Source organism: Mobula hypostoma, chromosome X1, assembly GCF_963921235.1.
Source record: "Mobula hypostoma chromosome X1, sMobHyp1.1, whole genome shotgun sequence".
In the NCBI taxonomy this organism is placed as follows: domain Eukaryota; kingdom Metazoa; phylum Chordata; class Chondrichthyes; order Myliobatiformes; family Myliobatidae; genus Mobula; species Mobula hypostoma.
In genome coordinates, this window is record NC_086128.1 from 22,686,214 (window position 1) to 22,705,789 (window position 19,576).

The window sequence follows — 19,576 nt, forward strand, 5'->3', positions numbered from 1 at the left end:
AACCAGTTCTGAATGCGTCTCATAGCTCAAATGAGATACTCATACAGAAGGCACTGGTCTTTAGATGGGTCACAGAAGCTTGTTCTGGAGACCTCTTATAGAAAGGGCCTTCTAGATTAACTTTTCCTCTTTTGTTGAACATCAAATAGTTCTTTTGTGATTTTGCTGCTACTGTTCCTTTTCCTCCTCCATCTCCTCCTCTTCATGCCAATAAATCATGGCCACTGCAACACCCAAGATGAGATTCACTGATACTTTGGTAAATATTCTTCAAAATACAGCAGGCACATGGGAACACCACCACCTGCAGGTTCCCTTTCAAGTACACCATCCTGACTTGGAATTAAATCACTAGTGGGTCTAAACCCTGGAGCCTCCCCCTCCCCCATCCCCCAACAGCACCATGGGAGCACCTTCACCAGAGGACTGCAGTGGTTCAAGGGCTCACCCTACCTTCTCAAAGGCAGCTAGGGATGGGCAATAAATGCTGGGATAGCTAATGATGACAACATCCCAAAAAAATAATAAGTGAAAGCGAACATACTTCCTGTAGTGTGATGCACAGAACTATGAAGTCTAAAGATAACAGTGATCACAATGAATCCCAAACCATAATGAACAGAAAGAGCAGCAGTGTGTGACACAGCTTTATTCAAACTGCATCCCCTTTACTTCTAGGAATCTGGTTATCAGTCAACCTTGACTAGCTTTCCTTAATGATCCTGCCAATCTGGGGGAAGCTTCCAGTATAGTTAAAATCACATCAGATTCCAAACTGCATCCATCATGGGACCTCAATCTACTGGTAAGCAGGGACCTCATATCTCACCACAGCAAGAGACTTACTTGCCTGATGCTTGCATCTGTTTGTATTGTGGTAACTGAAAATAACGTGGTTTGAGGCATGATTGCTATTTCCACTCACTTGACCCTGTTTGGTGGGCTTAAAATCGAAGCCTGAATGTCAGTAGATTATAAGACCAGAAGTGGGCCTAGTTCCCTTAACAGCTGACTGCCACATATATATTCAGCATGACCCAGGTCCACATAATGGACCTGGGTCATGGTCCATATAATGATGCCTTAGTAACAGAAGTCCCAGATAACTTCATTTGAGATCCATTTCCTTCCCACTCAGCTTTCACTCAAGGATTCTCAAGACACCTGTGTCACCCCTGGTCGTGATAAGATAACTTGGGACACAGCAAGAATCAAACCTTTCTGTAAACTTGCTGCCCTTGGGAAAGTTGGATTAAAATATTTAACATTCTCTTATGTACTATTTTATACAGCATTTATCCCTAAAAGTAGTATTAATAGATGCATGTTCTCACTGATAGTAAATCAGATATGACCACAAAGTCAAAGTAACAAAATGCAGAAGGAGCGCCATTATAACTAATTGTGACATTTGATCCAAGGGAATCTGGGAGCTACAAAATGACTTCTGCTGAATTTTATACACTACTCTTTGTTATCATACAACTAGGTTATAATGGCTCCATCGACACTCAAGCATGTTTTAGTGGGGAGAATGGGGGCAGGAATCTGTGGTTCTCAGCTTTGCCCTTACCCTGTAAATGATCCTCATTGTACTATTTGTAAAAACTTTGCAACAACTCACTGAAAGAATCCTCTGCACATCAGCCCGTTCCAGCAATGCTTACTTTGGAATCTGATAATCGTTCGACTGAACCTGATTCCGTCGAGTCATTCTGCTGCAATCTCTTGATGGTGTTCTTTAAAGTCTGGCGCTTGTTGCAGAACCATACTCTAACCACTTCTCGGTCATAATTCAGCTGCTCAGCTATCTCTGTCATTTCCTGACCAGTGGGGTGGGTGTTCTTCTCAAAATGGACATTTAGGATTTCCAGGGCCTGTGGTGTGAAAGATGTGCGCCGCTTACGTTTCTTTGAAGGTTCACTACCAACAAATTCGGTGAGGTTTTGTATGCCAGCACGATGTCGCACTTCTGCTTCAGTTAGCCATCTTTCAAGTACTGGTTTGATCTTCTGTGCACTTTTAGGAGTGATATCCAATTTCTCAAACCTAGCAGGATACAAAACAGCACTATGATTGTTGGTGCAGAGCTTACTAATTGTCTCTAAAGAAACTTAACACTTAAATGTTCCTTTTCATCCTGATCACCTGTTTAGTGCTCAGGAGGTTGTGGACTAATAGCATTGGCGAAATTAAATGATGGGGCCAAGTTATTTTATTTTCCTCTTGTTACTCCAGCCTAGCAGAGGACATGTTCTGTGTAGCTCTGTGCCAACAGGCAAACATAGCAAAAGCTAGTCCTTTGTACCAACTGCTCATTCTCTCAAATTAGATGGTATGTAGTTTTCTATAGCAGAACTTTTGATAATATGCAAAAAAATGGGTACACCAATAATGCCTTCAATGTCCTTTTATTACTAGAACACTGCATCCAAATCTCAGTCTTATAAAATAAATGAAGACACAAAAGACTGTTGATGCTGGAACCTACAACAAATAAAAGCTGCTGAAAGTGGAGGGACAAGAGTTGGCAGGTGATAGGTGGATCCAGGTGAGGAGAGATTGACTGGCAGATGGAGTCAAGTGAAGGAGGGAAAGCTGAAGATAGTGACAGAGGCTGAGACGTGATAGGTGGCTTATATAATAACTATTTGGTGCCACCAGAATGTCAACTAAAAAGTGAAAATTCATGTAAAGAGAAAGGTGAGATTAAATAAACTGTTGTAGGCTTACTTTTGTGTATTACTTTTTTGTTCTTTTAAGTTTTCACAAATCTTTAGTAATAATGGTATTTCTTTGCTTTTAGTTCTATTGGTCTTAATGTTGGTATTCATACACTTCTTCCAATGGGTCAAACTGCAAAAGTATATCATATTTTCAAGCAGATACCCTCACATTTGCAACTGTGCTATATTGGCAATGGTGCACGTGCACCGTTCAAGCAGATGAGCAGTGCACACAGAAACTCTAACACTCACACTAAACAGGTTTGTGAACAACTAACCATTAGATGTTCAATGGCATGCCAATCGCATCAGAACTTTGGTGATAATGCACAAAGAGGCAATCAAGGTCCTTTTATCACCAGGGTCAGGGTGTCTGGGCCCGAGGCAAGGGATGAGCTGGTTCAGATCGCTGCTCCATGAGGTTTACTCAGTTCTGCACTGTACTATGCTGGACTCCCTTGCAGACTCCAGTTCAGAGTGCTATTTCCTTGTGTTTTTTTTTCTCTTTCTGCACATTGGGTGTTTGACGGTCTTTTTTTTATATGTGGGTTCTTTTATTTTTTATGAGCACAATGTGTTTTTTTTTCCTCTTTGCACATTGGATGTTTGACGGTCTTCTTTTTTTATATGGGTTCTTTTGAGTTTCTTTGTTTCGTGGCTGCCTGTAAGCGGACGAATCTCAAGGTTGTGCAATGTATACGTACTTTGATAATAAATATACTTTGAACTTTCAACTTTGAGATACTGAGCAAAGGAAAGTCATGAGTACAGCATAAGTGTCAGCATTTGGTTGGGCCAAATGGCCTGTTTCCACACTATATATCTATTTAATGCTACATAAAGTATTGTATATTTAGCTTGATAATTATAGTCGTCCATTTCAGATTCCCTCCAAATCTAACTTGATTATTTTACAAACAGGTTCTACAAAAAGGAAGGAGGAGAGCTAAGGTACCGGTGACCCCTGTTTCCATCCAGGGGGTCAGTGTGGACATGGTGGAGGATTACAAATACCTGGGGATACGAATTGACAATAAACTGGACTGGTCTAAGAACACTGAGGCTGTCTACAAGAAGGGTCAGAGCTGACTCTATTTCCTGAGGAGACTGAGGTCCTTTAACGTCTGCCGGATGATGCTGAGGATGTTCTACGAGTCTGTGGTGGCCAGTGCGATCATGTTTGCTGTTGTGTGCTGGGGCAGCAGGCTGAGGGTAGCAGACACCAACAGAATCAACAAACTTATTCGTAAGGCCGGTGATGTTGTGGGGATGGAACTGGACTCTCTCGCGGTGGTGTCTGAAAAGAGGATGCTGTCTAAGTTGCATGCCATCTTGGACAATGTCTCCCATCCACTACATAATGTACTGGGTGGGCACAGGAGTACATTCAGCCAGAGACTCATTCCACCAAGATGCAACACAGAGCGTCATAGGAAGTCATTCCTGCCTGGGGCCATCAAACTTTATAATTCTCCCTTGGAGGGTCAGACACCCTGAGCCAATAGGTTGGTCCTGGACTTATTTCCTGGCATAATTTACATATTGCTATTTAACTATTTATGGTTTTATTGCTGTTTAATTATTTATGGTGCAACTGTAACAAAAACCAATTTCTCCCGGGATCAATAAAGTATGACTATGACTATGACTGAACACAATAAAGCCAAATATTTTGTGATTCGTTTCAGTAATGGCGCAAAAATTATAAATCACCAGCCACAAAATAGATTTACTATTCCATTTACCTCTTTCCATTTAAGGAAAGAAGAGCAGAAACTGATACTTCTCTACTAAAGCTGTCAGGTTTCAAATAGCAAAGTAATTTTAATGCCAACATCAACATATTTTTTAGTGCTATTAAAATTGGGCAGTATCAATTCAAGTCAAGTTTATTGCCATGTGCTCAAGTGTGGTGAGGTACAGGCACAGTGAAAATCCTGCTTGCAGCATCACAGACACATAGGTAACACACAGAACATGAATTATACACAAATTATACAGGGCAGCGAAGACAGTGGTAGAGAAAAATAGACTGCAAAACAAGAATTTAGTGCAAAAATAAAGACACAATCAGAGACTTGGTAGTGCAAGAGGAGATCCATAATGTTCCATTGCTGACATAGGGTTAGGGATGTGCAGGTCGGTTCAAGAACCTAATGGAACCATTGGAAAGTAGCTGTTCCTGAACTTGGTGGTGTGGGACTTCAGGCTTCTGTACTGGTTGTCGTGAGAAGAGGCCATGAACCAGATAGTGGGGATCTTTGATGACAGATGTTGCCTTCTTAAGGCCATGCCTCCTGTTGATAGGACTGATGGTGGGGAGGGCTGTACTGTGATGGACCGGGCCGAATACAGCTCTCTGAAACTTCTTGTATTTCTGTGCATTGGAATTGCCATACCAGATCATGATGCAACAACCAGTCAGGATAGATGTCTGTCATGTATCCAGGCTGGAAATATGTTGAGAAGGCAGTCAATGACATCAGTCCCCTTGCAACACTACAACACTGATTTGATGATAGGGTTGCAATATTGGGCTGTGTTAATCACCAACAAACAAAATGGTGCTCATCTCTCAGAAGAAACCACACCTCCTCAACTGTGTTATTTAAAGGGATTCCCAATAACTTGGAGGTTTGTTGGTAATTGATCAGGACGTTTGACAGAAATACATTGAGTAAATCATTGGAGTAAGTGAAATTCCTGCTGAATGCTGTGACTCAGGGTCAGCTGGAATCTGAAGTGATTGCTATGGCCAGGAAAAATAGGAACTTTATGGCTGTGCCACTGGACTTCCAGCAGGATAGGGAAGAGGGGTAGACTTGAAGACTGCCAGAAATGGCAGGAGTGGAAGAGTTCTGGTCAGGAGAGCCTATTATGGTGAAATATTTCAGAGGGCATATCTTACACATGCAGTTGTCTTTGAAGCAACGTCTGAGTAGATTTAGGTTTTCCAAGGTAATGACTGAGATATGCTGAATGCCTGGGCTATGGCCACAAAGCTGTGCGTGGATTCCTCAGTCTGTGGTTCTAAGTATTTTTGCCTTAGATTTTTGTCAGGCTGGATCTACGGACATTAAGGTATCTCTCAATACACTTCCCACTGATGCATCAGGAAGGATAGGTCCACTCTACTTAGGTTGAGGCAACAGGTAGCTTGGACACAGCATTTAGCTGACATTGCAGACTTCTCAATTGTGTAAGAGATAATAGATTGCACCCAGAATGCATTAAGGCCTTCAATAAATGATGCAACATCATAAAGAACTGTAAGGGGTTTCACTCCCCAAATGTCCAATTTATGTGCGACTAATTTCCAAGGCAGCAACTCAGCAAGGTTTCCTTGAGAGCATCTGGATAACCCAAGATTTTTACCACCCAGGTGAACAAAAACAGCAACTGCATAGCTACACAGGGTCCCCTCTAAATCATACACTATCTTGCTTTCAAACCATTAATAGATTTTTAAAATCAAAGGTATTAAGGTTTATGAATATGGAGCTATGTCACAGACCATGATCGTATTTACTGACAGAACATACACGAGGATAAAGTATGACTATGACTATGACTATGAATATAAACAGCCTTGTCCTTCCTACTGCAGGTACTCAGTGTTGCAACTAAGCTGGTGTTAGTTTGCATGCTTGCAGTGGTAGGATTGCAGATGGCCCTATAAGATGACCCTGTGGAGTTCTAGACTCAGCTTTGTCATGCGCTAATGCAATCTGAGCGAGTTGGCTGACAGGTATCAGCAAGGACAATAGCAGAATGCTAGCCGCGGGTGACTTATGTCATTCTTAGACATCCAATTTGTTAGATCATACAATGATTCAACTCTTAGAGCTGTTGTCTCACAGCTTCAGTAACCTGGGTTCAATGACCTTCAGTGCTGTCTGTGCCGTTGACACAAATCATTTCATTACAACAGTGCATTGAGGTGCACAAAGGAAAAGAATAACAGAATGCAGAATAAAGTGTTACAGTTACGGAGAAAATGCAGTGCAGGTAGACAATAAGATGTAAGGTTGTTCAATAGCCTTATAACAGTGGGATCAGAGTTATCCTTGAGCCTGGTGGTACGTACTTTCAGGTCTTTGTATCTTCTGCCTCATGGAACAGGGGAGAAGAGAGCTCTGTCATGGGAAGAGATCAGCAGGTGGACAAAGGGAAAGGTTCAAGGATGTGTTTAATGCCTCCTTTAAGAAATACACCGTACTCTTTGACTCATGGTAACCTTTGGCCCACGACCATTCCAAATGAGGAGTGTTCAGAATAGGATTGGGAATGTTCAGTCAGTGCATCAACAGCACATTCAGACCCTGTGTAAGTGGTGGAAGGAGTGCACCACCTCACAAATTACCCAAGCACCACATCACACACCTCCTGCCCAATCTATGGAAGAGCCCACAAGACTCATCAGTTACCCCAGGACTGGAGCGGAAGTAACTCATCCTTAATCCTGAATTACTGCTCAAGAAGAATAAAACTAAATCAAATCAAATAGGCTGGAAACCTTGCTGATCTGTACAGCTTTGTATGGCTTTCTATGGCTAGAGGCTAGGTTGAAGTAGCAGTTTAGTACAGAGAAGCATCCAGCTCTGATGAAAACATCCAATGGAAAAAAAAATCCTATAATTTTGCTTTTAAATGATTTCTAGCTTGTCATGTATTTTCAGCCCTTTCTGTTTTTAATTTAGAATTTCCAGATTTTCAATGTTTTTATTTTATCCTTGCAATAGATATCTTTGTTTCTCATGTTAGATATTATTTTGAGCTGAGTGGCTAATACAAGGGGTGCATAATTTTACGGTGATTCGAGGAAAGTATGACAGAGGATATCAGAGGTAAGTTTTTTTTTAACACAGAGAGTGGTGAGTATGTGGAATGTGCTGCCAAGGTGGTGGTCAAGGCAGATACAGTAGGGACATTTAATAGAGTCTTACAGAGGAACATGGATGAAAGAAAAAAATGAAGGGCTATGTGGGAGGGAAGGGTTAGATTGATCTTGGACTAGGTCAAAAGGTTGGCACAACATTGTGGGCCGAAGGGCCTGTACTGTGCTGTGGTGTTCTGTTACCTGCAAATGGCTGACTGGCTGTAGGCTGGCCCCTCCGCTGCACTTAATGCCTGTCCAACCTGTGTCTGTGTCAGCCCAAGAGATAGTCGACGGATCTTAAAATTCTTGGCAAATTCACGTATTTCTTCAAGATTTATTCCGTCAATCTCAGTGGGTGCATTTTGAGGCTCTAAAATAACAGAAAAAAAGAACTTGCATTTATGCAGCACTTTTTTCAAGTCCACAGTGTGGCAAAATGTTTTATAGTCAATGAGTAACTTAAGTATAGTCCCTGTTATAACGTAGAAAATGTAGCAGCAAATTTGTACACGCCCAGCTACCACAATCAGCAATGATAGAAGGACTGCCTGAAGGGGTGGTGGAGGCAGAGACTCCTACAACATTCAAATAGTATCTGGACAAGCACTTGGATAGCCAAGGCATGGAAGGTTGTGGACAATCTACTGGTAAATGAGTTTGGTGGACACAGTGGGCCAAAGGGCCAGTTTCTCTGCTGTTAACTCTACGACCAGATGATTTGTCTTCAGTGATATTGGTTGAGAAAATATTCCAGATGGGATTCCATTGTGAGAAAGAAAATAAAATAGCTCCATAACTGAGATTCTTCTTTTGATCTTGTTTGGACCCAGCCAAATTCTTTGCTAGAAATTTAAAGTCTGGTCTCTGGTGGAAACTGAACCATTACCCTCCTCAGATCATGTATTGAGCATCAAGGCTGTATCAGGAACCATCAGGAGTTAGTGTTTGTGGAGACTCTGTATTACTATGAAATTCTGCATGGTGGGGTGTCTTGAATAGAGGCTTAAGGTGAGGGATAGGAGGCTTAGAGGGAATATGAGGAGCATTTTCAATGCACAGGGTGTGGTTGGACATAGCAGGTGAATGTGGAGGCTCTCTTGACATTTAAGAAGCATCCAGACAAGTACTTAAACTGCCAAAGCATAAACAGTTACAGACATACTAGGGGCAAATGAGATTACATTACATGTACATACATGTACTTTTGCATATGACAATAAACTCATCTTTGACCTTGATTCATGTAGATAGGTGCAATGGGTAGCATAGACACGGTAAGCCAAAAGGCCATTAAAAAATAGCAAGGAAAGCTTAATAAGGAAGGCTTATTTCTTGACAATTGAAAAGCAGAGAAGTTACTTTAAACCAGTGAAACAACTTGGTTGGATAATGCTTGGGACACTCTGAACAGTTCTGGGATGGTTACTAATAAATCCAAATAGGGAATTCAGAAGAAGCTTCTTAGACTGAATGCAGCTAGAATGCGGATCTAGTTCCTGGATTTGTTAAGACGAATAGTAAAAATTTATTCAAGGGGGAGCTCATGACTGAGAAAGAATCAGGACATATTTATTGATTTATGTGGAGGGGATCGGGAGAAGGCTCACCTGGAGCACTCAACCTACTAGGTCAAATCATCTGCTCATGTGCAAAAATATTGTGCCATACCTAACAATGCATATAAGACTTTAGAAGATCTAAATAACTATAATTATTGGTATATAGATGCTCACTATAAATAAAAAGATAACTTGTGAATTACTAATTAATTAATGAAACAACTGTGCACACTTAGTACCAGATGATTTTGATTTATTTTGTCTAATACGTACTGTTGACAAGTTGTCCAACACTAGCACTGGAAGGAGTGTTGCTTGATGTAGCAGGGGGTTCAGTCTGTGCAGAAGATGTGGTTGGTGTCACACTGGATTGTGTGACAGTAGTTATTGTCTGCAAAGCTTGTACCTTGAAGAAAAAAATAGCAGATAAAGTTCAGAAATGCTTACTGTGATTTCCATCTAGAACACATTGGCCCAGTGTCAGAGGTGCTCTAATTCATTACCCTCAAGTTTTCACCCAAGAAAATTCACTCACACTGGCACTAGGCACTTTAGTTATTTTTATATATACCACAGGCAGGAATATTTAGATTTCAGTATGTTCTGATAGTCATTAAACTGCAGGAATGTTTCAAAAAGTATTTATTCAAGGTTCCTGTACCTATATTATGCTGCACAAGGATTAGAAGAGTGCAAGAAAATTAAGTGCAAGGGCCATGACGAGGAAGATTGAGAAATCAAGAATTCATCTTTGACATACGAGAGGTCCATTCAAAACTCAGTTGACAGTGGGATAGAAGCTGTCCATTGTGTGTGGTGGTATGTATTCTCAAGCTTTTGTCTCTTCTGCCTGACAGGAGTTGGGGAGAAAAGAGAATGATGGGGATGAGAGGAGTCCTTCATTATGAAGGCTGCTTTCCAAAGGCAGCAGGAAGTGTAGACAGAGTCCTTGGAAGAGAAGCTGATTTTGCTGGTAGACTGGGTAGTGTCCACAACTCTCTGCAATTTCTTGTACCGGAAATCACATTATGAGAACAATTGTGACAATGGGAAAAAGTGGTTTAGGGCCGTGTAATACTAAGTGTTCTCCAATTCACCAGTCACATTGTATCCAATCTGTGCTATGCAAACAATTTGAATTACAGGACTACCCATACTTACAACACTTCTGGCCCACAGTTTTCTGCTCCAAGCTGAGAGTGGCTCTTCAAGCCCAAAGGTCTGGCCAATTTCAAGCCACCTTTCACATGCATTTACCTGCTCAATAAACTCTCAGCTGTGTTGTGGTGAAGCTGATGCCTGGTCACTTGCAATGGGGCTTGCCTGCAGAAACCCATGTAGGATGACCATCAACAACGCAGGGGACAAATGGCCAGGATGCCAGCTAAACCATTACATTGTGAGGGGCACCAGACTGGGCTGATAGAAAGTAGAGGGGGCACTGTTGGAATGGCAGGTAGTGTCACCTTGAGAGAGGGCAACCAATTTGCACTCCACAGAACTGCTACCATTTACCCAGGCCAGAGCAACAGAAATCCTAGTAACCTGCTAGGCGACAGACTGCTGGAATGCCAAGACACCGCCAAACCTCTTCCAGTGTTGGAATTCAGCCGCGTTCTTGTTTGTTGGGTGAAGTTGCAAAGTGCTGCATTGCAAGCTGAGCCAACGGCAAACAGGCACTGCATGGTGGCTGGGGGTCTACTAGTGCAAGTATTGATGTGAAGCTGGCCACTATTTCCATACTAGGAGCAAAGGGACACAAGGTCCATGCAAAGTATGTGCAAGATTGGAGCTTGACATTTCCATGCTCTTTGATACCTGATGCAGATTTGCAGGCAGGCTGCCAATGTCCCAGATATCTTATGTGTGCACTTATTAGCCAAGGTCCATAATCTGTCCTAATGCAGTTAGAGTTTGATTCTTCTGAAACAGAACTAATAAGTAACCATACCTTTCAGTAAATGGACCACAAGTTGCCTTTTCCTTCCATCCTGGCTGCAGTCCACTCATACTTGGTGGCTCATGACATACGGATCCTTCTTTCAGACTGCCCTCTAACAAGGTGCTATGATCCAGGCTGCTGAATGCAGACTTTACATCGAATGACAGGGTCTTCTTCAGTTTCTGGTGGCTCTTTAGTTTGAGCCTGTGCAAGTCGGATTTCTTTAGTAGTTGAAATGAGGGAATCATGAGTGATCATAGTGAAGGGAGGGGGGTAAACTAAAGGGGTGTATTTAACCCAAATGAATCTTATGTAGCAGAAGAGATTGTGGGAGGAGGGGAAGCAGGGATGTCAGATGTGAGGATAAAGTTTGGGTCTGAGAAAACTGCCGTTTCCAATCTTCAATAGCAAAATACTGTGCAGCAGCCAATCCCTCAAGTGCCAGCACCCTCTCCTCAATCCGATTTAGCACGATAAGTTGTACTCCTGACCTCACAACCTAACTCATTGTGACCTTGCACCTTACTGTCTGCCTGCACTATACTTCATTCTGCACTCTGTTATTGTTTTACCTTGTACTACCCCAGTGCACCATGTAATGAATTGATCAATGTAAGACAAGCTTTTCACTGTATATTGGTACAGGTGACAATAATAAACCAATTCCAGCTGAGTCTGTGGACATGGTACGGTCCCTGCCAGTATGCTGCTACAGTCTGTGGTTGCACTTGCAAAATGGGAAAATAACACTTTACTAACTGACATACATCTGAGTGGCATGCCTGCTGTTTGTTTTTAAGAACTGCTTGAGGGTGTTGCAGTAAGGGTAGGCGATTAGTGGGATATATGAACTATAAATGATACCTTGTGCCAACCAACTGGCAGGAGTATTCAAGGACATTTTCAACCTCTCACTGCTACGGGCAGAAGTTCCCAAAAGTCAACAATTATACCTGCACTTAAGAAGAATAATGTGAGCTGCCTTATTGACTATTGCCCAGTAACACTCACAACTACAGTGATGAAATGCTTTGAGAGGTTGGTCATGACTAGACTGAAATTCTGCCTTAGCAAGGACCTGGACCCATTGCAATTTGCCTATCGTCACAATAGGTCAATGGCAGACGCAATCTCAATGGCTCTCCACACGGCTTTAGACCACCTAGACACCACAAATACTTGCGTCAGGATGCTGTTCATTGACTATAGCTCAGCATTTAATACCATCATTCCCACAATCCTGATTGAGAAGTTACAGAACCTGGGCCTCTGTACCTCCCTCTGCAACTGGATCCTCGACTTCCTAACCGGAAGACCACAATCTGTGCAGATTGGTGATAATATCTCCTCCTCGCTGACGATCAACACTGGTGCACCTCAGGCATGTATGCTTAGCCCACTGCTCTACTCCCTGTATACACATGACTGTGTGGCTAGGCAGAGCTCAAATACCATCTATAAATTTGCTGATGATACAATTGTTGGTAGAATCTCAGGTGGTGATGAGAGGGCGTACAGGAGTGAGATATGCCAACTAGTGGAGTGGTGCTGCAGCAACAACCTGGCACTCAACGTCAGTAAGACAAAAGAGCTGATTGTAGACTTCAGGAAGGGTAAGATGAAGGAACACACACCAATCCTCACAGAGAGATCAGAAGTGGAGAGACTGAGCAGCTTCAAGTTCCTGGGTGTCAAGATCTCTGAGGACCTAACCTGGTCCCAACATATCGATGTAGTTATAAAGAAAGCAAGGCAGCGACTATACTTTATTAGGAGCTTGAAGAGATTTGATATGTCAACAAAAGCGCTCAAAAACCTCTATACCATGGGGAGCATTCTGACAGGCTGCATCACTGTCTGGTATGGGGTGGGGGGGCTACTGCACAGGACTGAAAGAAGCTGCAGAGGGTCATAAATTTAGTCGGCTCCATCTTGGGTACTAGCCTATAAAGTACCCAGGATATCTTCAGGGAGCGGTCTCAGAAAGGCAGCGTCCATTATTAAGGACCCCCATCACCCAGGGCATGCCCTTTTCTCACTGTTACCATCAGGAGGTACAGAAGCCTGAAGGCACACACTCAGCGATTCAGCAACAGCTTCTTCCCCTCTGCCATCCGATTCCTAAATGGACATTGAACCATGAACACTGCCTCACTTTTTTAAAAATATATATTACTTCTGTTTTTGCATGATTTTTAATCCATTCAATATATGTATACTGTAACTGATTGATTGATGGATTTATTTATTTATTACTCTTTTTCTTCTATATTATGTATTGCATTGAACTGCTGCTGCTAAGTTAACACATTCCACGGCACATGCCGGTGATAATAAACCTGATTCTGATTTATTGAGTGTTGGAAAGATGGTGTTTGATAGTGCTTGATTGTAATTCAGCAGTTGCTAGTTGATAAATTTTGTTGATGGGGTCAATGATCATCACACACTAAACAGGACACTGTATTAAATTTCTTCCACCATCAGGGGTCTTCGCCCAGCAACTTTTAAACTTCCTCCCAAGCCCAGTGATATTCCTAGGTCCACTCAATTGCCATGACCTCTTTGCGTGTATCCTTGGCCATGCAATCCCTTCTGGCAGTAGTTGCTGGGAGTGAGCAACTCCACTTTACGTGATGCAGGCACAGTTTTGAAAAGTAAAAGGTTACATACAGCCAGCTGTTGCACAGACCTTCTGAACTCATTCCTGATTGTTGTGCACTAATATGAACACAGCACAGTGAAGACACTTAAATGGACAAGGTGTTGCAAGCTATGTAGAAGTCAGAGACAAACAGGCACAGGTCCACTGCACAAGAAATGCGTGTGTTTCCAGCATGAAAGAAATTTTCTCAGACTGACTTTGTAATAATCAGTCCCTGACAGTAGATGGCAATCTGTACCAGCCAATCCATGGGTGGAAACAGACTGTGTAATTGTTCTTTCTACGGGCAAGAAATAAAAAGTGAGCTGAGCTTGGGCATTGTGGATATGTTAAGGACCAGCAGCTCACTGGGCACCTGGCAATTAGAGAGACAAAGGTACAAAGCTAGATTTAAATAAATCTTCAGCAGGAATTGCAAAGCTACTGCTAGGTAAAATGAAAGAAGAAAACAACTCCATCCCAGCAACATCCTGGTGTATCTCCTCTGCACTCTCTCCAGTATAACCCCATCCTTCCCGTAATGTGATGACAATATACTCCAGTTGTGGCTTAACCAGTGTTTTATAAAGTTGTACCATAACCTTCCTGCTCTTATATTCTATGCCTCCGCTAATGCAGGCAAAGATACAGCCCTGTTGAAGGGTTGTTGCCTGAAACATCAACTCTTTATTCCCTTCCATTGATGCTGCGTGACCTGCTGAGTTCTTCCAATATTTGTGTGTTAATCTGGATTTCCAGCATCTGCAGAATCTCTTGTATTAAAGATCCTGTATGCCTTCTTCACCACCTTATCTACCTGTGTGCCACCTCCAGGAACCCTTGGACTTAGTCACTAAGCCTCTTCATTCCCTAATACTATCAAGGGCCATACCATTCATTGTATATATCCTACCCTTACTGGTCCTCCCAAGGTGCATCACCACACCTTTATCAGGATTAAATTTAATTTGCCTTTGTTTTGCCCATTTTACCAACTGATCAATATCATCCTGCAGCCTAACACTAACTTCCTCACTAATTACCTCTTACAAACATATTCAAATTGATGTACATGATTAAAAGTAGTGATCCCTGTGGTACACCATTGGTCACAGGTATCCAAATACAAAAATAACACTCTAACATAACCCTTTTCCTCCCATTACCTCACTAATTTTGATTCCTATTTGCCAAGTTGCTCTGGATCCCATGGGCTCTAACTTTTTGCAGGAGTCTCCCATGTGGGACCTTGTCAAAAGCTTTACTGGAGTCCATGTAAACCACATCTCATAATGCAGACTGACCAGCAAGCTACTGTTCCTCATCTATCTTTGTTAGATCTTGCCGTATGATAATTGAAATCAGCATTTCTTATTTCAAGACCTTAATTTCTGGTCACCCCTCGTCCTTCTTCATTATTACCTTGAAACATACAGAATTATGGTCACTATCCACAAAAAACGCTCTCCTGCTGACAATCTAGCCACTTTCCCAACTAAATTCCCTAAGATTAGGTCCAATATTGCTCCTTCTCTGGTAGGACCCTCTCTGTCCTGGCTCAAAAAAACTCTCCTGGACACATTTTAAGAGTTCCATTCCCCTAGGCCTTTCACATTAAGGCAATTCCAGTTCATATTGGGGAAATTGACATCTCCCACTAATATAACCTTAATATTCTTACACTCCTCTGTAATTTGCCCAAGTATCCTGCTCCTCTCTCTCATATAGACCACTAGAAAGCCTGTAGCACAATCCCAGCAAAGTGACTACCCACTTTTTGTTCTATATGGCATCATTTGAATAGGCTTCCAGCACATTATTCCTTTTTACTACAGTAATGGACTCCTTAATCTACGCTGCAAGGCCAATTTCTCTTCTATGTCTCCAACCCAGACATTCTCTCTTCTCCCCTCTCCCAGTGAACAGAAGATACAAAAGCCTGAAAGCATATATCACCAGGCTCACGGACAACTTCTATCCCACTGTTATAAGGCTATTAAACAGTCCCCTAGTACAATATGATGTACTCTTGATCTCACAATTATCCTCATTATAGCCTTGCACCTTATCGTCTACCTGCATTACACTTTCTTTGTATCTGTAATCTGTATTCTGTGCCTCCTCAATGCATTGTTGTAGAGAAATGATCTGTTTCGACAGCATGCAAAGTAAAGGGTTGTTTTTCACGGTATCTCAGTACATGTGACAATAATAAACCAATTTACCTTCTCACTTGAACATTTTATACCTCAGAATGTTGATGTGCCAGTTTTGCCTTTCTTTCAACCAGGTCTCCGTGATAGCGACATTGTATTAATATGCTAATTAATTCCCTCATTTCATTTGCTGTACTTGTGAACATACTATAACCAAAAGCAGTGAAAACAAATGCAAGTTTAGCCTTGCATCTCCCCATGTGCCTGATCATATGAATATTTGATCTTAAAGCTTGTTTCAGGGTCAAATATGACACCAAATCTACAAATATTCTGGAGCAATAATCAATCTCCAGGGGGAACTCAGTAGAGATGCAGGGTTTTCACCTGGAAGGTTGACAATTTTCCCCCACACACACATTCTTCTATTATCCATGTGCCTATCGAAGAGTTTCTAAATGCCCATAATATACCTGTCTCTACCACCACCCCTGGCAGGGTGTTCCACACACAACCACACTCTGTGTAAAAACCTACCGGACATCCCTCTTATACTTTCCTCCAATCAGCTTAAAATTATTCCCCCTTGTATTGACCATTACGCCCTGAGAAAAAAGTCTCAGGCTGTCCGCTCAATCTATGCATCTGATCATCTTGTATATTTTTATCAAGTCACCTCTCACTCTCCTTCGCTCCAAAGAGAAAAACCCTAGCTCACTCAACCTATCCTCATAATCTCTCTGATGCAGGCAGCATCCTGGTAAATCTTCTCTGCATCCTCTCTAAACCTTCCATATCCTTCCTGTAAATGAGGCAACCAGGGTATTGCCAGGGTTTTATAGAACTGCAACATTACCTCGCGGCTGTTGAACTCAATCCCTGATTAATGAAAGCCAACATGCCATACACCTTCCTAACAACCTTATCAACTCATACAGCAACCTTGAGGGATCAATGGATGTTGACTGCAAGATTTCTCCTGTTCCTCCACACTGCGAAGAATCTAGGCTTTGAGGCTGCTATTTTGGTAGCTGGGCAGATTGGATATCTGATTGGACAAATTCGAACCAGGAGTTCCATTTATGTTCAAGGTTTCAGAGGAGAAAAAGGAGGTTGGAGAAGGGCCCATCATTTGCAAGGATAGAGATGTGATGGTTGTTGTTTTGTAGAGGGGGTCAATAAAGAGAACTTTCAAAATCAGCTAACATGGGAAACAGGAAGGGATGTTGGGTGTTTGTTCAGAAGTTTGGTGGGAATATACGGAAGGAAGCAGGAGATTGTCCTCAGAGACCAGAGGAGCACGCAGGAGGACATAAGCAGAGAACGAAGTGAGTTGAAGGTTGAATTGGTGAGAGCACTGGCCGTTTGGCCAGATAGACTAAGGGTGGTCAGGGAAATGGCAGCTGCAGTAGAGCAAAAAGTCACTTGGTGGGAAAGAAGTCCATGAGCTTGTTATGGAAATAAGAGGGCATAAGAGCAGTGAGCTTCAGGAAGATGGTTTTCAATGTGAAAAGAAAAGTTAGATGTTCCCTTCTGATCCTGGATACAGGGAAGTTTAGACAGACATTTGGCATCCTTACAAATAGCATGTATGTGTTGGACAAGATCAACCTCTGCAGGTCCTCAACTTTCTATTTTAGTAGAGTTCCACTTACTCTTTACATGAATGGTCACACCAAACCAATCCTGATCCTGTCCTTCTCTAAGCAATGTGTAAGGTCTAGAGCAAAAGCACCTCCCTCCCCTTGTGATTTGGAGCACTTTGACTTACAGGCCAACACCATAGGCAGGTTGGGTTTGGGTTTACGATTTTTTAAAAAGCTTTGCATGTTATCTGACTCAAACCTGCTCATTTTTGGGGCATTAAAATTCCTCTTAATCTGTCTGACATAAACTGTCTAAAGAGCATTTTAACATTCTGGATACCAACAGTATCCAGTGTCCAGTATCAACAGTATGAAGCTATCTGTGTGACATTGTCAGATTACAACAGTGTGAAGAAATTCCTCTGGTGATGTGGGATCATACATAGCAGCAAATCTAGAAATGTTCAAATGTGGTAATGATAGTGTTTATTATTACTGGATGGTTGTACCAGGATATGGTGCTGGTACATCTGGTTACTGGCAATGATCTTGGCGAGGAGGCTTTTTTGGTTTCTGTATCATCCACCTTTGCGGCACCAATGAGCAAGAGCAGTTTCTCTTTGTGCTGTAATTCTGTTAACAGGCAATGCCTGATCCCTGTTCATAATATAGCTGTTTTATTTAGTAGTTTTTCTTTAAGTACAAATAGTCTGTGGAAATGCTGCTTCTGTTGGATTGTCTTGCATCTCCCATTCATACATAAAAACATTCTTTTTAAACTGAAAGATACAGACTGGAAACAGATAATAAAGCTACTTCTTTATAGAATGAATAATATATACAGTATTAGCAGATTCAATTTTCAAATAGGACATAAAACAAAGACAAGCTAGTCCTTTTCAACTAACAGTGCCCAAACTGAACTTACAACAGATAATTATATTTTGAAAACTGATTTTACTGAAATTGAACCAAATCTAGGAAGAGTTACCTGTTGTAATGTCTTTACAGACGATAGGGGACCTCCTTGCCGGCTCAGAACTGGCACAAACTGGTTGCTGATCACAGTTGCAATGACTTGACCTTGTGCATTCAACAGCATCTGTGGTGTAACTGCTTGCACTTGAAGACCCTGTGGTGGCATTGCTGTCACTGTACTGGTTGTTGATATTGTGACTGGGTTCATGACTAAGGGCAGGGTTCCTAGGACCTGTATTTGAGAACAACAACAGTAGTGAAAGGATTTGCAAGGGCTACAGCTGCCAGCATCAAATGGAACAGTAATATCTTATGGACATAGTGATTTAGGATACCTTATTAGGAAATAATATTCAGATATTTTCAGCAGTCTACCTTGATGTCACCAACTTCTACTTTTGATTGATGTGGATGAATTTGTCCCACTCTCAGGTCTGAAGTTCTCCCATTGCTCAGTTCGTTTCAGGCCATATTGCTTAGTACCTCAGAGAATTTCACCCTTCCCAGCCATTCAGTCTATACCTGCTTATGCTTGAAGTAGGGTATCCACATCACGCAATACAAGACCATTTAATTGGACAGGAACCTACATTGTATGCATGGTTTGGCTACATAAACAATCAAAGAATTTTACGAAACAAGATACATTACCAAATAATATACTGTAGATTAATGTCATCATTAATGTAAACTGTTAAGAACTGACAGTTTGGAGACCTAGTTTCAAAGTATCACAGTGCTGAGATACAAGTTACAGTGTATACACAGATAGAATGGGAAGATCTGCAAATAATTTAAACACTTTTCAGTACTTATGAATCAGTTATGAATTCCTCTCTTATGACCACTCAGAATAAACCTATACCAGTGATTCTTATATTCAAAGTCACCATATTTAATTTGTAGCAGCAGCTACTGCCTATATGCTGTCTATAATCCAAGCTACTGAACATAAATATATTTTGTTTCACTTTGAAAAAAAATACCGTAGGTAATAGCTGTTTGCTTTTATTGCTTTAATATGGCTGTGATTTTCTTTTGACATATGTGTCTTTTTCTAATATTATTATGAATGCCAAGCATTGGATTTTGTGGGCGCCAAGTCC

The 19,576-nt window shown here is 41.7% G+C and overlaps 1 protein-coding gene across 2 annotated transcripts in view; it reads right to left on the reverse strand.

Moving 5' to 3' along the window:
- The window catches only part of pou6f1 (POU class 6 homeobox 1), a 96,585-nt gene that overhangs the window by 11,186 nt on the left and 65,823 nt on the right, over positions 1-19,576 (reverse strand). For both annotated transcript variants that reach the window (XM_063037412.1, XM_063037413.1), the window contains exons 8-11: positions 18,484-18,702; positions 9,438-9,570; positions 7,807-7,975; positions 1,668-2,049 (exon numbers count right to left, since the gene is read on the reverse strand). In XM_063037412.1, coding sequence (XP_062893482.1) covers positions 1,668-2,049; positions 7,807-7,975; positions 9,438-9,570; positions 18,484-18,702 — 903 coding nt within the window. The remainder of the gene's footprint in view (positions 1-1,667; positions 2,050-7,806; positions 7,976-9,437; positions 9,571-18,483; positions 18,703-19,576) is intronic.